Source organism: Emys orbicularis, chromosome 6 (genome assembly GCF_028017835.1).
Source record: "Emys orbicularis isolate rEmyOrb1 chromosome 6, rEmyOrb1.hap1, whole genome shotgun sequence".
Taxonomy (NCBI): domain Eukaryota; kingdom Metazoa; phylum Chordata; order Testudines; family Emydidae; genus Emys; species Emys orbicularis.
The window spans coordinates 31588252-31607799 of NC_088688.1; the positions used below are offsets into that span (position 1 = coordinate 31588252).

At 41.6% G+C, this 19548-nt stretch overlaps 1 protein-coding gene across 2 annotated transcripts in view; it reads left to right on the plus strand.

Annotated features, from left to right (window-relative positions):
* The first annotated feature begins 4523 nt into the window (after positions 1-4523).
* The window catches only part of PARP8 (poly(ADP-ribose) polymerase family member 8), a 165649-nt gene continuing 150624 nt past the window's right edge, over positions 4524-19548 (plus strand). For both annotated transcript variants that reach the window (XM_065406201.1, XM_065406202.1), the window contains exons 1-2: positions 4524-4762; positions 5690-5744. In XM_065406201.1, the coding sequence (XP_065262273.1) occupies positions 4672-4762; positions 5690-5744 (146 nt within the window). In that variant the 5' untranslated portion in view covers positions 4524-4671. The remainder of the gene's footprint in view (positions 4763-5689; positions 5745-19548) is intronic.

Genomic DNA, 19548 nt, shown 5'->3' on the forward strand with positions numbered 1-19548 from the left:
ATATAAAGTGAGCACTGTACACTTTGTATTCTGTGTTGTAATTTAAATCAATATATTTGAAAATGTAGAAAACATCCAAAAATATTTATAATAAATGGTATTCTATTATTATTTAACAGCATGATTAATTGCGTGATTAATCACAATTAATTATTTTAATCGCTTGACAGTCCTAGTAGAAATCAATGGGACTACTCACCGAGTGGCCTAATTCTGTCACCCTTATTCACTGTTGGGTAGTACCTTCCTGTGCAAGTAGTCCACTTGGGTGAAAGGACTTGGTCAGTGTAAGGGAGACAGAATCGTACTGTGTGAGTAAGGAGCTGCCAGATTAGGCTTTTATTAGACAGCTTTCTTATTCACTGGTCACCCATCATTCCAACACGCTTCCTTTTGGTTATCTCTTAACACTCCTTCTCTCACACCGATTTCACAGTGGTATAACTCCATTGACTTCAGCTGAATTACCTGATTTACACTTGTGTGAAAGAGAGAAAAGTCTGGCTCACAGGAATGCAAACCTGTTTCATTGACTGATGGAGCTGGACTCAAGGCTATAGCAGAAATGACATGCATTGAACATCTCAGGATAGAGACCACTCCAGTCTCCAGTGATATTGCTTTCATTGTCCTCAGTTATCCATAGTTGAATCTGAATTCACATGGAACCTTAAGTTATTTATAAAGCTTTTAAGATTTTGGTTATGACATTGATATAATATGCAACATCACTCTGGTGACAGCATATGGTGTTGTGCAGATAGAGGATCATTGTTACAATAACATTTAGGATATTAGGTCTGTTCAGTTTCTGAATGTTTTGAAAGACTGGGGTTTTTTATTTGGTTTTTTTTTTTTTTAGCTCTAAAATGCTGTCTCCTTAGTTTTACAACTGGTTCCTTCTTCAATCCACTTTTATTAATTTGACTGATCATAAATCCTAATATTGTTACGTTGGGCTCAGTTGTCCATAGTGTAACTGCACTAGAGTCAGCAGAGAGATTCCAGAGACCAAACTGGCTCATTATCTGGAACTTTAAACTAAGGCACTGAGCTTGGTTCACGATTAATAAACAAAATACAGTATGTTGATATAGACATTTGCACCAGGCTTTCTATTTTATTTGAATCCAGGTGGTGAAATCATGGACCTAATTCATCTCTGTGTTAGCTCAACTGAAGCCAGTGGTGTTGCTTTATAGATGAAGTTTTTATTCACTAGTGTCTGGTCTATGAAATTTCACTGTGGCTGAACGTGGAGGTCATCAAGCATGTTAAGGAACATGATGCTGGAAAAAAAAGGGTTGGTCAGTGAAGAACAGGACAAATTCTGTACAGCATCATGTCAGCTAACTATTTAAACCCTCACTGTGATTAAACCCCTAGTCTAGCAGGAAGGGGGGGACAAGTGGCCTCTTACAGGACTTTAATCACACTTGGCAGATGTGATCTAAACATGGTTTATCTTGCTTTGTGCTGAGCACTATCCTGCAGAGCATTGTGCATTGGGAGAAAGGAGAGATGCAGCAGAAGCGGCACTGCACTACATAGCAACCTGACATCTGATCAGGAATGGAAAACTAATGACAAACAGACACGGGCTAAAACCACAGCATAACGTTTGAAGATACCCGGGGGCTCTCTTTATACACTTTGACGAAGCTTGTATAACATGTTGTGCCAATAAAGTCTCATTAAATTGTGTCAGTGAACACAATTGTTGTTAACTGTATTCAGACACAGTAAAATCTTGCAGGGTAGCCTAGACTCTGCTGAATGACCACATCACTTCAAGCATCACTGAAGTGTTTGGAAGGCCAAATTCTGTTATAACCATTCTTTGCTTAGTGGTGGAGATTCACAGCACAATAAAGTATTTCTATCAGTCTAGGACCTTGGCTACACTGGCGCTGTACAGCGCTGTAACTTGCTGCGCTCAGGGGTGTGAAAACACCTCCCCCCTGAGCGCAGCGAGTGCATCGCTGTAAAGCGCCAGTGTAATCAGCGCCTGCAGCACTGCACGCTCCCTCGCAGCGCTGCAAGCTACTCCCCTCGGAGAGGTGGAGTACTTACAGTGCTGCGAGAGAGCTCTCGCAGCGCTGGCGGCGTGATTACACTCGCGCTTCACAGCGCTGCCGCGGCAGCACTGTGAATTGCCAAGTGTAGCCAAGGCCTAGAACTACTCTGTTGTCTTTGAGCTGTATCTGTTCACTTTTCTCACTAATCTCTGTTCCCCCATTATCACTTTTTCTTGTTTAATGAAATTGGAGCAAGGATAAATATGGAACCCCAGAAAATGTCATTTTTATGGCATTTTTTCTAAATGTATTTACACTTTAAAACACATAATAAAATAAAGATCACATTTATTCCCCTGTGCCTGAAATCAACAATACATGATTAATAAATTTGCCTAATGAAAATGCACCAAAGCAATTGTGCTCAATAATGAATAATCCATGGTAGCTGATTAGAGCTGGGTGAGGACTGAAACAACAAATTCTACGAATATATTTTTGAATTTTTAAACAAATCCTCTTATGTTCACTCCCATTTATTTGTTATGAATTATTCACCTAGCTCTTGGGCTGATGAAGGGTAATTGGTTTTGCAGGTACTGAGTGAGACTTCGCCATTCCTTCTGAATTGTGTTATAATGGTTATTTATTTACTTGTATTACAGAAGCACCCAGAGGCTCTGATCTGGACTCCATGGTGCTAGGCACTATACAACAGAGTAAAAGTCCCTTTCCTGAAGAGGTTACTATCTAAAACAGGATTGTCAAAGAGTGGTGGATATGGGATGTGATATATACGCAGTGTAATCAGAGATGGGTGACAAATTTAATATTAGTTCCATAGGGTTGCTGTATATAAAAATAAACCCTCCCCACCCACATAAATAAGGGGGTGAGAGGAGCAGGGAAATGGAGGGGATGAGTTCATTGGAGCACAGAAATAGGAAAAGAAGTAATGACTGAGGGAGAGGGAAGGAAGATGAAATGGTGAGAGAACTGGCAAAGAGAAAAAATAGCCAGAGTCAGAACTGAAGAAAGTAGTCTGACACCACTGCTCCTGCGAGCTTCATTCAATGCTAGTCCATGGGGCTTGGGGGTATACAGGCCCACTTAAGTGGGTCTCCCCTGCTGGACCAGGTTCCGGAGGGATGGGGAACAAGTGGTCTTAGCTGGGTTTCACTCTCTCTCACACACACACAATAAAAATTGTTCCAGCACGTACATGTGTGTGAGGGGTGTGTGTGTGTGTGCTGAGAGCCATTGAACCAAACTGTAAACCCTGTATATGATGGAAACCACTTCAAGCCAGGGGGTGCTGCTGCACCCCTAGTTCCAGCACCTATGTCCCCACCCTTCTTCCTGCCTGCGCCCTCAGGAAGACAACTCTGCCGCTGGGGGAGTGCTCCCCAGTGTCCCTGGCCTCTTGCCCCAGCTTGGTGGATCTGCAAGAAGGTCCCCGCTGCTGGTCTTGGGAGAAGGCGGGGCCCTGGCTGGACTTCAATCCCCTCCCCCTTGGCCAGCTCCCTCCCCAAGCTCCTGCTGGGGTGGGTGGTGGGGGAGAGGAGTACATTTGCTCCAGGGGCTGGGTGCACCCCCAGCTGCCATGACTGTAAGGGGCCCTGCTGGCCGAACTGCCCCCGTCTGGGGCTTTGAAGCTCTGCTGCCCCCTTCCGGATCCTGGTCTTTTGTTTTTTTTATTTCCCACCTGAGAAATTGCTTTATAAATATTGTCTCTCTCCCGCCCCCGTACTATCTGGCTTCGTGCCGTCCGTGTAGCTCTAAGTGGCGGTTTCGCGCCTCGTGCTCCGAGGTACTGTCGGCCGTTAGACCCGTGCACGACCGACCCGACCTGGATCGCGGGACATTTGCATCGAGCGCTGTGTGGCGCCAGTAACCTCTGCGCCAGAGGGAGAGTCTTGGTGGCGGCGGCCGCCTCTATTGCACATGCTGTTTGACTGCCAGCCTTGGACCGCTCTGGGTAGCTGCCTCCGCTCCGCCTCCGCTGGGTGCCTTTGCCCTGGGCGGCGCCGGCTGTTTTTACACCCCCGGATAACAGTAGCCGGCAGCAGCGGAGCAAAGGACGTGTGGCAGGCGGAGTGTCTGTCTGGGGCTGAGAGCAGCAGCAGCAGCGGCGGCGAGGGGAGGGTCTGCGGCTTGGCGTAGCTGCAGCAGCCGTCTCGGCCTCTCTGGGAGTGACTGTGTGTGCGCCTCCAGTCTCTGCCGCTCGCCGAGCTGCTCCTGCCACCGCTGGTGATTGTTATTGTTGTCGCTCTCTTCTCTCCGGCTCAGACAGCCCAGCACGGTCAGGGGTGGAGGGGCAGGAATGTGAGCGGTTTTTGCAGGGGCTGTGTGTGCGGGGGGTTCTGTGTCACCCCCGCCACCACCAGCATCCTCATCAGCTGGATCTATTGTCAGGAAAAGAGGAAATTGCAATCAAACAGCAGCAGCAGCAGCAACATCTGGGCGGTCACATCTGGGCATGCAACATCGGCTTCCTCCTCCTCCTCCTCCTTCATCCGAGTGGATCACTTTGGGGGTGGAAATACTTCTGCAATCAACCCAGAGGTTCCATCTTATAACTGAATATTGAAACGAAGAGAGGGGGGTGGGGTGGGGATAAAGGCTGCTTTTTCCTCCCCTTGGGATTTATTTCATGGGGATGTGTTCAAGACAAGAGAGGATTCAGAAGGATATTGACGTTGTGATCCAAAAGTGCAAGGCGGAGAAGGACTGCCTGTTTGCAGGTGAGTTTTCCGCCTGGGCTCCAGGTTACCAGCTGCCACTCTCGTCCTCTCCCTCTCTGCCTGCTTCAAACGTTTCCCCAGCACGACATGTTTGGTTGGGGTTCACTTGTCCCATTTCTGCTGTCATTTTGCAACAGTTACAGTGGCGATCGCTGCCCTTAAGTCTTCGTGTGTATGTGTGTGAAATAAGTCTTCTTCCCTCCCCCTCCCCCCAACACACACAAACACACTGGCAAGAGAAGGCAGAACAGGTACTGTATGAGAAACCAGATACAGAAGTGGAATGTATCTATACACAGGGAGGAATGCAATACACACAGAGAGAGCAATGTATCTGTTCTTAGCATCTGCCACCACGACAGTCCTCAGATCAGAGGGAGCCCCTCAGCCCACGGTCGTTTTTAATGCGATCAGCAAGACTTTCGGTTTGGAGCCGAGTTGGTTTGCGCAGTTGGCGGTGGTGGTGGAATACAGCCCGGTTTGTAGCTGCTCAGGTTAGGTCGTTGCCATTTGGGGCTGCTTAGCTCTTGCCTTAGGGAAAATTAGATTTTATTTTGATCATCTAGTTCCTTAAATGTATTTATCCAGAGCTGGAATATTAGCAGGTCATAAATGAGTCCTTTTCGTGCAAAGCCTTGGTGTTTGCTTGTTGCTTTATGGTGATTACTATTTACAGTATTTGATTTGCCTGAGCTGCCTGGCTTGTTGCTGCCTGTTGCCTTCACTGACAATGGAAATTCCTGCCGTTGCCATAGCACCAGGGCACTTGTTGCAAAGGGGAGGGGGGTTTCCTGCTGCATGGTGCTCTGATGCATGTTAACCCCCTTACCAGTAGCAGAATGAGGGCGAGTGAGACATCAGCTATTTTAGACAAAACCCAAGAACTAGAAATGGTCATTTATAATAATGCAACTCTTTGTATTTTAGATTTCAGGTACTCAGACTCCACCTTCACCTTCACCTATATTGGAGGCTCCAAAAGGTACTTCTCTGTAATAATGAGTAACTTCATTTCCCATTCACTGGCTAGTGTCTCCTTTATTCTTATTTTTTTGGGATAGTAATTTCTTTTTCTTTTGCAATGAAAGCAAATGATTAACATCCAGTGGGACATAAATAACTAGAGAGAGAGTGTTGGGTCTGAGCAGGTGATCTATGAGGTGATCCCATTCATCAGAGACTTATTCATCAGAGTTTTCCTCTGTGTAACTTATTTGTCTTGATATTCAGTGTACACAGATAAGTAAAATTATTGCCTGGTGCAAATGGTATAGAAAAACAAAAAAACATTGAATGCAAGATGTTTACAAAATCTGACTATAAGAACTAATAAAGAAGAATAGGCCAAATTTTACTCTGTTACACCAGAGTACCACAGGGAGACCAGAATTTGGTCCTAATAGATGCAGATCATTTTGCAATAGAACAAATGAACAGTATAGAGGAATTAAATGAAAATGTCAATAAAGTTTATAATAAAGATTACAATCAGTTAAACAACCAAATATGAATCTATGTGCTTGTAAGCACATTTTAGTTTATTCACAAATTGGGGTGTATAGGTAAGTGGATACTAATTTTTATTATTTGCATAGGGGGTTGCAATTTATATAATTTCTTCAGTTGCATTTCATTACTTTTGCTATATCATTAGCCTGGATTCTGCATAACTGTCTGTTTTCAAAGGAACTCAAGTTTTTTTTTTTTAAATGTCCTGTTGGTGAATGGATTTTTTTCCAGCTGTTTGTTTAGTTTGTGAATTGATATCGTATCTGTGTTCATATTAAACAAAATAATAAAGTATAGCTAGGTTTAGTAGAATTTATTTTTTATAATTTTGATACAGTATAATCAATATTTATTTTTAAGCATTTTCCCATTTTTATTGATTTTAAATTTTCACAGTTGTAGGAAATTATGGGGGGAGTGTAAGACAGTAATTATTTAATGGCAGTAGATATTGAGATTCAAATTGCAATATCACATGTCAAAATATAAAAAGTAAATATTCTTAAATCAAACTAATAAATTCTCAAGCAGAATTTTACTTACTTTGCCTATATATACATTTCAGTTATCAACTATGTAAATATTTTTCATGGGTTTGTGTGTGTATGGTGGAATTGACATTTACTGATAAAACTTTAATCTTAATCTAGGCTAATCCAAGACTAAATATAGCCTATCAGGTTTAAAGAGAAGTCTCTTGATCTAGGTAGCTTCAAGGGTTCAGTATCTTTGGTGCTTACTTTTTTCAGGCCACCTTAGTTTAAAAGGGAATGGATCATTAGGAGTTATAGGCCTCTATCCTGAAAGATGATCTTTGCAGGTGGATGCCTATACCTGAACTGGATGCTGTTGACACCAGTGGGGTTCTGTGCAGTTTCATGGGTCCACCTGCATAGGTCAGTTTGTAGGATCAGGACCATAACTGATAAATGGATTTGTAGTTTGTTCAAAAACTACTTTTGTCACATTAATGGCCTCCACATGCGCCTACTAAAGGGGGTGGCAAAATGCTTTCACTTTTACTAATCAGAGGTGCCCAAATCTGACTGCTCAAATCATGACTGCCCAAATCCGGAATTTACAACACGTAGGCAGATCTATCACACGTGGAGTCTGACTGGCCTGGCCTGGCCACCGAGAACCAGTTTCAGTATCTGGAAAATTCAAATTGAATTTAAAATCTCATGTTATACCTTGAGAAGATGATACAAATAGGTTTCCGTAGTGCATGTTCAAAGTTTACATTCCTTCTGACATTTAAAGGACACTTAAAAATAATAGCTTAAAATAAGGGATTCATACTGACTTTTCATCTTTCCTGTTTTTTCCCCCCAATCTTTCAGAATATCCATAGTACACAGAGGTGCGTTGGCAGCTGAGTTTTCTGTTTGCTTTCTTTTTTTCATAAAGTGCAAAGCATTCAGGGCCAAATTCTGATTTCCCATGCCAAAGCTGAGTAAACGAGCTTCATGCAGGGGAACTATGCATGGCTGCAGAGGATGTAATACTTCCACATGTAACCCAAAGCCAGGACTCAAATCAGCTGTGCAGCCACTAATGCAGACTCTATAGAGGGTTGTAATAGTGGCCTTCTATGTGTTCCCTACTTGGGAGTGTATCCCCTCCAAGTTAAAACTGGGTTTATTGGGCATTCCCCTCCCTGAGCTTGGCCACCAACCCAAGCCCTGTTCACATTACAGCAGCTATAGATTCCCTGCCACACACTGGCAATTCTTCTGTGGTTTGGGTACTGATGGCAGGAATTGCCCCTAAATGACAAAACCTTTATTAGTTCATGGTACATAGTAGAATAAGTATCAGGTGATACTCCTGATATCACCTCAGACACTTGCAGTTGTCTAATTTTATATCTTCCGTGCTGGCACCACTGCATGCTCTCAAGAAATGGGACAAGGGATGTACTCTGGGCCTTTTTACTGAGAAATACATTTTAATGGCTAAGTGATGGATCAGTTGGTAAGGAAGATTACAAGATGCTGTCTGTAGTCACATTTTGCAATTCTATCCTTTAGTGCTTTACTTCCCTTATCTATGCTTTCAGGGAGTCCTGGAAACTCAAAGCTAGTGCATAGTATAGTTTTGCTTTTACTTACAGTGCAAGAGCAAAATACATGAAACAAGAAAATATATTTTGTGTCTGATGCTACGTAGAGTATTTTTTGTTTAACTGATTGATGACCTTTTTCTAGGAGTTCTCACCCTTATGGAAAGGCTGGCCTATAAAGTCAGCAGGTTAAACAGACCTAGGGATTTCTTCTGCATATCGTTTGTGTCCATTAGGTATATTAAGTCTACTTACTAGTGGTTTTAACTTGTGACTCAGAGCCAGATTCTCAGCTGCTATAAATCAGTGTAATTTCACGAAAGTCAATGTACATTGCTTCATTCCTAGCTGAAGTTCTGGCCCGTGGTTTTTTTTTTTTTAAACTGTTCTAAGGTTCATATTTGTGAGTATTTTCTACTTAGGGAGAGATTCTCCCAATTTAACTGCATTGTACCCTTTCTCCTTAGACTTGCACTATCCCATCACATATTACCACTGTAGTTCTCAGTGTGCTGCTGGAAAGATCCAGGTTGCACACTACCCATCTCAGGTCCTGGTCCTGATATCACTTACATTGCTTTTACACTGATTTCAGTTGAGTTATTTTTAATTCCTACTTGTGTGTAAGTACAGAATCAGGCCCTATGGGCATGATCTTGCTATCATTCTACATACAGAGCAATTCCAGCTTGTATCCCTATAAACTATATTGAGCTGCTATATTATTTACCCTAGTGGTTCTCAACCAGGGGTACATGAACCCCTGGGGGTACGCAGAGGTCTTCCAAGGGGGTACATCAACTCATTTAGATATTTGACTAGTTTTGCAACAGGCTATATAAAAAGCTCTAGCAAAGTCAGTACAAACTAAAATTTCATACAATGACTTATTTATATTGCTCTATATAATATACACAGAAATGTAAGCACAATATTTATATTCAAATTGATTTATTTTATAATTATATGGTAAATGAGAAAGTAAGCAATTTTTCAGTAATAGTGTGCTGTGACACTTGTATTTTTATGTCTGATTTTGTAAGCAAGTAGTTGTTAAGTGAGGTGAAACTTGGGGGTACACAAGACAAATCAGACTCCCGAAAGGGGTACAGTAGTCTGGAAAGGTTGAGAGCCACTGATTTACACAATATGAGACTAGTTTTAGGCTGGGCATAAATATGACTACAGTGGACCGGCCAGCATTTGAATGAATTTTCTTGAAAAGTTACAGGAGGGGGAAGACATTTCTTTAAGAACAAACATATTTCTGTTGCATGGATTATCATAAATAATCCTTTCCCGTGAAGCACGATCAATCATTTTGGCCTCTGCTTGGGCAACACTTCATTTTTCTAAAATGAACTGTGTTCACATCACATTTCTAAATTATTAGTATTTTTGACAGTCCTGGGGTGCTTGCCGATTTTGAAATCCTGTAATTAGGAATTTATTAGTGAAACCTATCTTTGTTGTATAATGTGGTCACTAAATATGAAGCACATTGTATGACAATTTAATCATTTTTAATTTCATTTTTAGAAAGCGATAGGCAAATTGGGAGATATTTCTCACAAAGTGATGTGCTCCTTCAGGTGCTGTGACTGTGCAAGATTTACCCTTATTTAACTGCTGCTGGCAGAATATCAGAAACGTCTGGATTCTTTATACTTTGTACTGCAAGAACTAACGAGGATGTTAAAATGATAACACATTGAGAATCTTGGTTTTTAGAATCCCTTCTTATTTCTGCTGTCCTACTAACTCCTTTTGTGGCACACTGGTTCTTCCAAAACTCAGCAGACTGAACAGAAGTGCTGATCTGTCACCTTTGTAATGAAGCCACATAATGAATGCCCTGATGTTGTTTTCAGGTTATAGATATAATTTGACTTAGTTTGCATGAAAAGAATGCCTGGTTGTCCTGAGAGAATATACTACTTTTTCTCCTGATAAACAAGATGATCAAGTCAAGTGCTTTTCACTCATATATGTGCATAACTCCCATTGGCAGTGAGGGACTGTGACAATGAAGACTGTGCATGAGAAGAACAGATCTTTTACGTAGGCATTTTTTAAAGAAACAAGACAAGGCCTATGAGAACTAAACACATAGATTAATTTTGTCGGCAAAATTCTCCCTTCCAGTCTGCCTGGCAGCTCTTGACTCTGATGTTCTGTCCTTCCTACATGAGCAGAATGATAACAATGGCAGTTCCATGCATGCAGGGAAAGCTGAATTTCTGTATGGAATTGATCTAAGAAGATGGCTCAGCTCTGAGGAGAATTTTCCTCTGTATTCTTCCTTAATGTTATGGTAAAATGTAAACATTTATTGTCTTTTTTTTTTTTTTAAGTTTTGTCCCTGATTTTTATAAAGTTATAGGTTTTTCCATGGTGCTTGTTACTGTGATATCAAAGCACCTCACTTAAACAATTGAATTACACCTCTCCCCTGATATAACGCGACCCGATATAACACAAATTTGGATATAACGTGGTAAAACAGCACTCCGGGGGGGGGTGGGGCTGTGCGATCCGGCAGATCAAAGCAAGTTCGATATAACGCGGTTTCACTATAACGCGGTAAGATTTTTTGGCTCCCGAGGACAGCGTTATAGCGAGGTAGAGATGTAATTCCCACCTCAGTGAGGCATAGAAATATCTTCATCCCCATTGTGGCATATAAAGGGTAAGTGACTTCCCCAAGGTCACACAGGAAGTCAGGTACGGACCCTAGATGACTGAAGTGTCAGTGCAGGGTGTTAGCCACAAGACTTCTCATTTAGCAACCTGAGGATAAGTGGATGTGATTAATTTTTTTTTTTTTGCTTTAATGGGATACTGACAGGTTTTTTAGGTCTATCTACATGGCTTCTTAAATAAATTTATTAGAGCTGTACAGAGGATGAAAATTCTGTTTCATGAAGGATTTTAGGATTTTGAAGTTTGGCTTCATTCCGAATCGTAGTGAAAACCAAGCATTTCTAAATTCTTCAGGAAGGGAAATTTTGTTTTGTTTGTTTTTGGTTGATCAAAATTTGTTTTTATTTTGACTTTTGTATTATAATATATAATACACAAAATAATAAAAAAATCCAAAACAAAAAATGAAAAATTGAAATGTTTCATTCCGAAAATGTCAAAATGAGACATTTCTATATTGTTGGAACTTGCTTCCTGATTTTCTTCTTAAATGAAATTCTGGAAAAATCTACCTGATTTCATGGTGATTCAATTTTGATAGAATATGGTTCCATTCAAGTTTCTCTGACCAGCTCTAGAATTTACTTTGTCATGATTTTACCAATGCATTGCAACAGAGATTTTGGTCACCAGTGCTACCATGGCAATTCTCTTTTTTTTAAGTAGCGTTATCAGTGAGGAGAGCTATAAAACAGTATTGTACAATACTGCTGAAGGTCTTGTGACAAGGTAGAAAGGTGCTCCTCAAGCCTCTGCTCATGAGGGGTTACAACTCAAACCCCTACTTGTCACATGTGTGGTTGAGGGTGGGGATATAAAAGTAAAGGGGAAATGGCAGAGGCAGTGGCTGCCTAGATCAGGGATCTCAAACTCAAATCAGTACGAGGGCCACATGAGGACTAGTACATTGGCCTGAGAACCGCATCACTGAAACCTTTTCATACAACGATACAAAAGTATAGTCAAAAATGAAAAAAATGAAGAGTAATATAGTATGCTATTAAAAGTCAATGTATTAACTTTTTAAAAACTGTAATACGAAGAGGGGTTTTAATAAAATATAAACACCTGTAACTATTCCTTATGTGGTCAGTAACACTGATGATGATCTACGCTAACAGTCTATCAACATAGCTGTAATGGCAGGAACTTTTTAAAGTAACTATTCATACAAAATACATTGCCACTTTTAACAAACATTCTTCCCAACTACTCACAGCAAAGAATCAGACATGCTGAACTTCATACCTGAGACTGCTCGTCTAGTCCATGAGCCCCCGCCCCTGGCTCGCCTCTTCCCACCCCTTCCCCGCCCCCTTTCCAACCCCTTCCCCAAAGTCCCCGCCCCAACTCCGCCCCCTCCCTGCCCCTATTCCAACCCCTTCCCCAAATCCCAGCCCCGGCCCTGCCTCTTCTCCGCCTCCTCCCCTGAGTGTGCCGCATCCCCACTCCTCCCCCCTCCCTCCTGGAAAGTCCTAAGCATCGCCAAGCAGCTGTTTGGCGCCAGGAAGCGCTGGGAGGTAGGTAGAGGAGCGGGGACGTGGTGCGCTCGAGCGGGGAGGAGAGGTTGCAGGGGGGAGGGGAGCTTGGCTGCTGGTGGAGTCGGCTCCTATGGCGGGCTTCAGGAAATAACTCTGTGGACTGCATGCGGCCCGCAGGTCGCATGTTTGAGACCCCTGGCCTAGATGGAGTGGTGTCATTTCCCCTCCCAGCTAGCTTAGAAGCTGAAAAATTGGAACCCACTCTTCTGAGTGGCTTGTTTTTGTTGGGAGTCCTCTGTTTATGAATCCATAAAAGAATGTCCTGAGGCCAGGGAGAGAAACTACTGTTGGTGAGAACATTCTTCCGGCTGGTGATTCTTCCCATTGTCCTGTGGGTTCTACGGGCAATACTTCAAGTATATACTTGTTTCCACAAAACCAATACATGCCACAGATGCACAGCTTTGTGCTCATGTGCCCACTTTTTATTCCAAAATACCCAGTAAGTTGTAGATCCCCACTTTGTTTTAAGGGATGTGCTGGCCGCCACTTCCCGCAGCCCCCTTTGGCCTGGAGCGGCGAACTGCAGTCAGTGGGAGCTGCGATCGGCCGAACCTGCAAAGGCGGGAGGTAAACAAACTGGCCCGGCCCGCCAGGGGGCTTACCCTGGTGGGCCACGTGCCAAAGGTTGCTGATCCCTGAACTAGAGTTTATTTCAGCTTTAAAATCTCTCTTTAAAGCAGAGAGTATTTGTCCTCCTGCTAATAATACCCGACAGCACTATTCATCTGTATTTATTACTAATTACTATTAATGATTGTATATTCGGGGCATTCTTTTAATGCATCCAGCTGTTAGTTAAACACTTCTCCATAATACCTCATTGGTAGGTGCTTTTAGAATTTCAGTAGATAAATTACTGTTTATGTAAGTGATTCATCCTAAAAGGAAATTGTAGAAAATTAAATACAAATGTTAAGGGATCAGGGAAAGTAAGAATTCAGCTTTACTCAGTTAATGTTACTCACTTTTCCTTTCTGATACTCAGTTTGTCTTTCTAGAAGGTTCTTATTTCTTTTTGATGCCTTTCTTTCCTTGCTGTTAGAAACTCATTAATGTTGGAAATAAATTGGATCATCACTACTACTTACTGTAAAAAATAATCTGTTTTAGAAGGATTATGGTCCCCATCCTGGTCCTGTGGAGGTCAGTGGATGTTTTGATACTGCAAAGTGCTGTGTGCCTCTAGCAGGGTGCTCAGGCCAAAATATTCAGATCTGGGTGCCTAATTTTAGGCACATAAACTTGTATTTCTAAATATGTGATCTGATTTTCAGAGGTGATAAACATCCATAATTGCCACTGAAGTCAATGTTAGTGTGTGGTTGTTCAGCACCTTTGAAAATCAGACCATTTATTTAGGTGCCTAAATATGGACTTGGGTGCATACATTTAGGCACCAAGATTAGAACATTCTATCTGAGCATGCTGCTTGGAAAAGTGATTAAATATATGTTCAAAAATATTTTCAGCAACTTCTTTCCGTGCTTTCATCATATTTTAACACATCAGGTGCCTAAAAATAGACCTCTGGGCCATCATTGTTAAAGTGTTAATATGATAAGACAAACAAATTTAAAAGCCAAGTTCACTGTGACAAAATTTATTTAGATCACTTTTGTCTGTAAAGTGAGCAATACCATAGCTGATGTTTCCCCTTAGACCATACTAATGTGCAGTGGTTTTCAGTGTTCACAAATAAAGACTTCTAGATATCTGTCAGTAGGCATATTATATATATATATATATACACACACACACACCCTCAGTCAGCAGCCACCACTCTCCAGCTGTCCAGCTCTGAAGGCAGCAGCGCAGAAGTAAGGGTGACATGGTAAGGTATTGCCACCCTTACTTCTGCGCTGCTGCTGGCGGGGCGCTGACTTCAGAGCTGGGCGCTTGGCCAACAGCCATCGCTCTCCTGCCGCCCAGCTCTGAAGTCAGCACAAAAGCAAAGGTGGCAAGACCGCAACCCCCTAAAAAACCTTGTGACCTCCCTGCAACTCCCTTTTGGGTCAGGTACCCCAATTTGAGAAAGTCTTGTCTCTGCCATTAAATCTGTACAGTATATGGTTAAAGCACACAAAAGACCAGATTTCACGGGGGGGAGACCAGATTTCACGGTCCGTGATGCATTTTTCATGGCCATAAATTTGGTAGGGCCCCATCTGTAGAGCCCCCAGTGCTGTCAAACAACTAAGAGTCAGATTGTGCCCAGCCTTTATGCATGAGAACAAAGGTGGGGAAGAAGAGTATCCCTCCTCCCCCCATTGCACCCTTGTTTAGGAGCTGGGCACAGTCATCTTTATGAGTTGGATTCTCAGTCGAAAGACTTACATTAACTTTATTGGGCTTTGCATTAGGCACTATACTCCCATAGCACATGGACTACATAACAATAGTCCTGCTTTCGGTGCTATATGTTCCAGTGGGAGTGATCCATGGCCTTTCCCTCATCCATGCCAGCTAGCAGTAAGAAAGGGCATGGCAAATTGCTAAATGTTTGTGGAGTGCCCACCCTCCCACAAGACCCCTGAAGACAGTTCCTGCATGATCCTCTGTGGTGGGTTGTGGCTTAAAGTAGCAATTGGGCCGTCACTATTCAGGGCCAAATTCTAAGTCTCTTAGACAGTTTTTGAGGCAGACTTCCATTGTGCTTTCTCGGAACTTCCTTGATTAAAGAACTGAAAAAGAAAAAAAGAAGCAAACCTTCCGGCTTTCACCCTGAATAGTAGAAGCATTGATCAGACGTAAACCACAGGCATGCCTTATATGTAATGAAATGTAACATTGCAGAAAGAAGACCCTCAAGTGGTAGATAATTAAAGAAATAAGTTCCACTCCATCAGTATAACAGTTTAAGCATTCAAAAGCATTTGATCAAATATGGTCTAGGATGCAATCTTGAAATCTTGGTTTCTTAAATGTTGTTACAAATGGCGATTTCATTTTCTGTTCACAGATAGGAATTTCTAATTTATTTATGGATAGTTCTAGAAAATTACAATTTTGCACTAACTGTTTTTTTCCCACCTAATATGGCATTTATGGCGGACAACATTTGCTTTCAAGTAGGAAAGATGGCCTAAAGGATAGAGATGGCATTCCAGGTCATGGACTTTTCTGCAAACGATAGAATGTTTTCTTTCTTTCTTTTGCTCTTGTTCATGCTCCCTCTTTCTTTTCCCACCATCTTCAATGTTGATAAATTCATCTTGGATCAGGCCTCTCAACTATCCATGCTCAGTGAAGATATGAAATTAATTGGGAATGCTTTTGTGTCAAATTAGGAGCTGGAGTTTATGGAGGGTGTATTTAAAAGCCTAGAATGATTCTTTTGTCATAAAAGCACTTACTGAGGGCAAACTCCTGATCTCAGTTACACTAACATAAATCTGAAGTAACACCATTGATGTGAGTAGATCTACCCTGGGTTTACAGCAGGATAAAAGAGAGTTTCATTTGGACCTGACTGTTTCAGTGAATCAACATGCAGTTGATTTTTCACACTAAGGGAGCTATGAAGTACAGCGTTCTATTTTATTACTGCTATCTTTGAAGACATGCTTATTTTGGAGTACTTTCTTAAATGGTGCGTGACCTGCAGTTTAAGAATGAAAGCTTTCTTTCATGCATTCTTATCAAGTATCTGCCAATGCAGAGGGTAAAGGTAGAATGCGAATTGTCAAAGCTGTACTTTTCTTTTTGTATCTTTTTCAGCCTTAGTATCTGGGTACCAGATTGTCACTGAAGCCATTCTTAAGAACATAATTTGTTAGGCCATATGAACAATCCTTCATCTGTCACTCATATTGAATCAGCATTCAGTGTTAACCAAAACAGCATCAAAGCATTTTATAGGTGAAATCATTAATTGAGAATAAAAATGACCATTTTTTTAATATAGAACAATCTGTGAACATGCATAAAAGGGTTTATATTGACTTAACTGGCAATAATGTAAGCTCTGGTCATCTCAGAGTGTTAGTCCAGAGTGTGGAAATACCATAAAAGATCACATCTCTAGCCCTGTGTGGATATAAAATTTGGATCCGCGTCCATCCGCGAGCCGCAAACATGATCCACAGATATCCGCATCTGCAGCGTTTGGCAGATATAAAGTGGATATCCACAGATTTTCAGGACTCTACACATCTCACGTTATTTTAGACCCATAAAGAGCTCTCTGAGGTATAACAAGCCCATGAAACACAAATATTGAGATAATTGATTACCTGTGGAGCCTGCAGTCTACAAGGGAAGGGTCATTCTCTCCAGGACAAGTCCTCCAGAATTTACTAGTTATTTAAACCAATAAGATTTTATAGAGATTTAATGAGGTTCTATATTTAAACCATGCTATAGCATTTTATACTTAGGAGGCTCATTTGTCTTTCAGGATGGTGGAATTTTGCAATTAGGTTTACATGTCCAAAGAGGACCTTTTATAGGTCCAATATGTGAGTTGAATGGGGAGAAGAGAGAGATTGGGCAAGTTTGTAGAACAATAGGAGGAATATTCTGAAGAAGGAAATTACTTCAGAGGTTACTGCTGCCAATAAGAGTTTCAAATGAGCTCAGTATGTGGTGTGCAAATTAGGGAGTCAAAAGAATCAGCTAGCCAAAGGGACTTATTCTACTCTTTTGCAGACCTACTTCCACACATCTCATAGTTTTGCAAATGTCTGAATGACACAAGAGTAGTATACTATTTGGTATATTACCTTGGCTTTCTAAATGTGCACTTTCCAGAGTTAAATAGTGATGGGGTCTGTGGGCCAAACTCTGCTCTCATTTACACCTGTGCAACCTTATTAACCTCAGTAAGGTTGTGTAGGTTTAAATGAGACCACAATTTGGCTCTTTATCTTAATGATTTTTTAAATTATTATTGACCAAATAGGACCTTATTACCCCATAATTTTGCCATTCCATTGTTCTTTGCTTATATTTGTTTTCTGTCTTCATTGTTCTCATTGACAAATTGCTCTACTCTACACATTGTGCTACATTGTGGATATTTGTATTTCCCTGTTAACCACAAAAAACCCAAACATATAAAAAACAAACAAAACCTACACATAACAAAACAAACCTCAGTAGGTTTTGGTGTACCTAAGTCTAAATCTTCTATTAAACTACCAGTTAGTCTCTTGTTTGCTTTATATTATCCTTCTTGTTTTGGATAATTGGACACCATATTGTGTCTGTGTATTAAACTTCAATATATAGTGTGACAAAGTTCCTCCTCTATCTTGGTGGGTCCTGTGCTTATTGGTGGATTTTCTTGCCTCAGAGATTCACCATGTGGGTTGGGGAACAGCCCAGAGACCTTCCCCTCTGGAAGAACCCACAGTCCAGGTCAATTGGGAGGTTTGGGGGGAACCCAGGCCTGCCCTCTACTCCGGGTTCCAGCCCAGGGCCCTGTGGACTGCAGCTGTCTATAGTGCCTCCTGTAACAGCTACAACTCCCTGGGCTACTTCCCCATGGCCTCCTCCAAATACCTTCCTTATTCTCACCACAGGACCTTCCTCCTGGTGTCTGATAAAGCTTGTGCTCCTCAGTCCTCCAGCAGCACACCCTCTCACTCTCAGCTCCTTGCACCTCTTGCTCCCAGTTCCTCACACTCTCACACTACAAACTGAAGTGAGCTCCTTTTAAAACTCAGGTGCCCTAATTAGCCTGCCTTAATTGATTCTAGCAGCTTCTTCTTAATTGGCTCCAGGTGTCCTAATTAGCCTGCCTGCCTTAACTGGTTCTAGCAGGTTCCTGATTACTCTAGTGCAGCCCCTTCTCTGGTCACTCAGGGAACAGAAAACTACTCATCCAGTGACCAGTATATTTGCCCTCTATCAGACTCCTGTATCCCACTGGTCTGGGTCTGTCACAATAGATATTGTAAAAAATACCACTGTGTAAAGAGTTACTGTTTATTCAGGCACGAGAAAACATACATTGATCCAACAATTCAGCCAAAACCTGGTCTTTGTCAAGGACAACAAACACACATATATTGAGCATAAATATTTTTGGCAGCTAGCACCATCTGGCTTCAAGGCAGAAATGGATGAGTGGAAAGCCTCAGCATCATACTGAGCTAATAAGGATTAGGCACTTGTTGTATAGGAAGAGCATAGGAGTCACAGTTACATTAGTCAGGATAAAAATTACAAACGCTATTGATCCTTCTGCCATAGGGCATAAGCTGATCATCAGCGGGGGTCAATTAGGAGTTTTGACCCAGCCCCCCAGAATTAGTATTGTATAATCGGCCAACGGCACTGTGGGTTGTTCAAATCTTCAGCTGAAGCATCAAGTAAGGCCACTGTTAGAAATATTATTGGGCTTGTCTGGTATGGCAGTTTCCACAGTATGGTACCAGGTATTCACAACAGAGTTTAAAATATTCACTTTCTAGAATCTTTTACCATCAATTCTGAGCAAATTGTTACTAAAATCAGGAGCAGTTCACTACTAGTCTGTCTGTGTGTATCGTACGCCCACTGTGGTTGTAGCTTATCTCAGCCAAACTAATTGTCTATAATACTTCTATATAATTATACATTATAGCTGGCATAAATCAACATATTTTATGGAAGTCAATGAAGCTACAGCAATTTACAGTAGATGAGGATCTGGCCCATAATTTGATATATCTTACTAAAGAAATTTAAATAAAAGCCACAGGTAACTACAGATGCTTTCCACATCTTAATAACACTTAATAGAATAACTCTTGTGTCATAGTTAATATTTTAGTATTCTACTAAATGTAAAAGGAACTAGGAATTACATGACAAAGTGAAATTAGCACATTTATTTATGTTGGCACTTTAGGTCACAGTTTGGGGCTAGATTCACTGCAGCTGTCACAGGGAGATGTAAATTACACTCTGTGAGTCATTCTGGCCCCAGGGAGGGTTTTCTTCCAAAGGAAGCGTTATTTCCCTCCAACCTCCACCTTCCT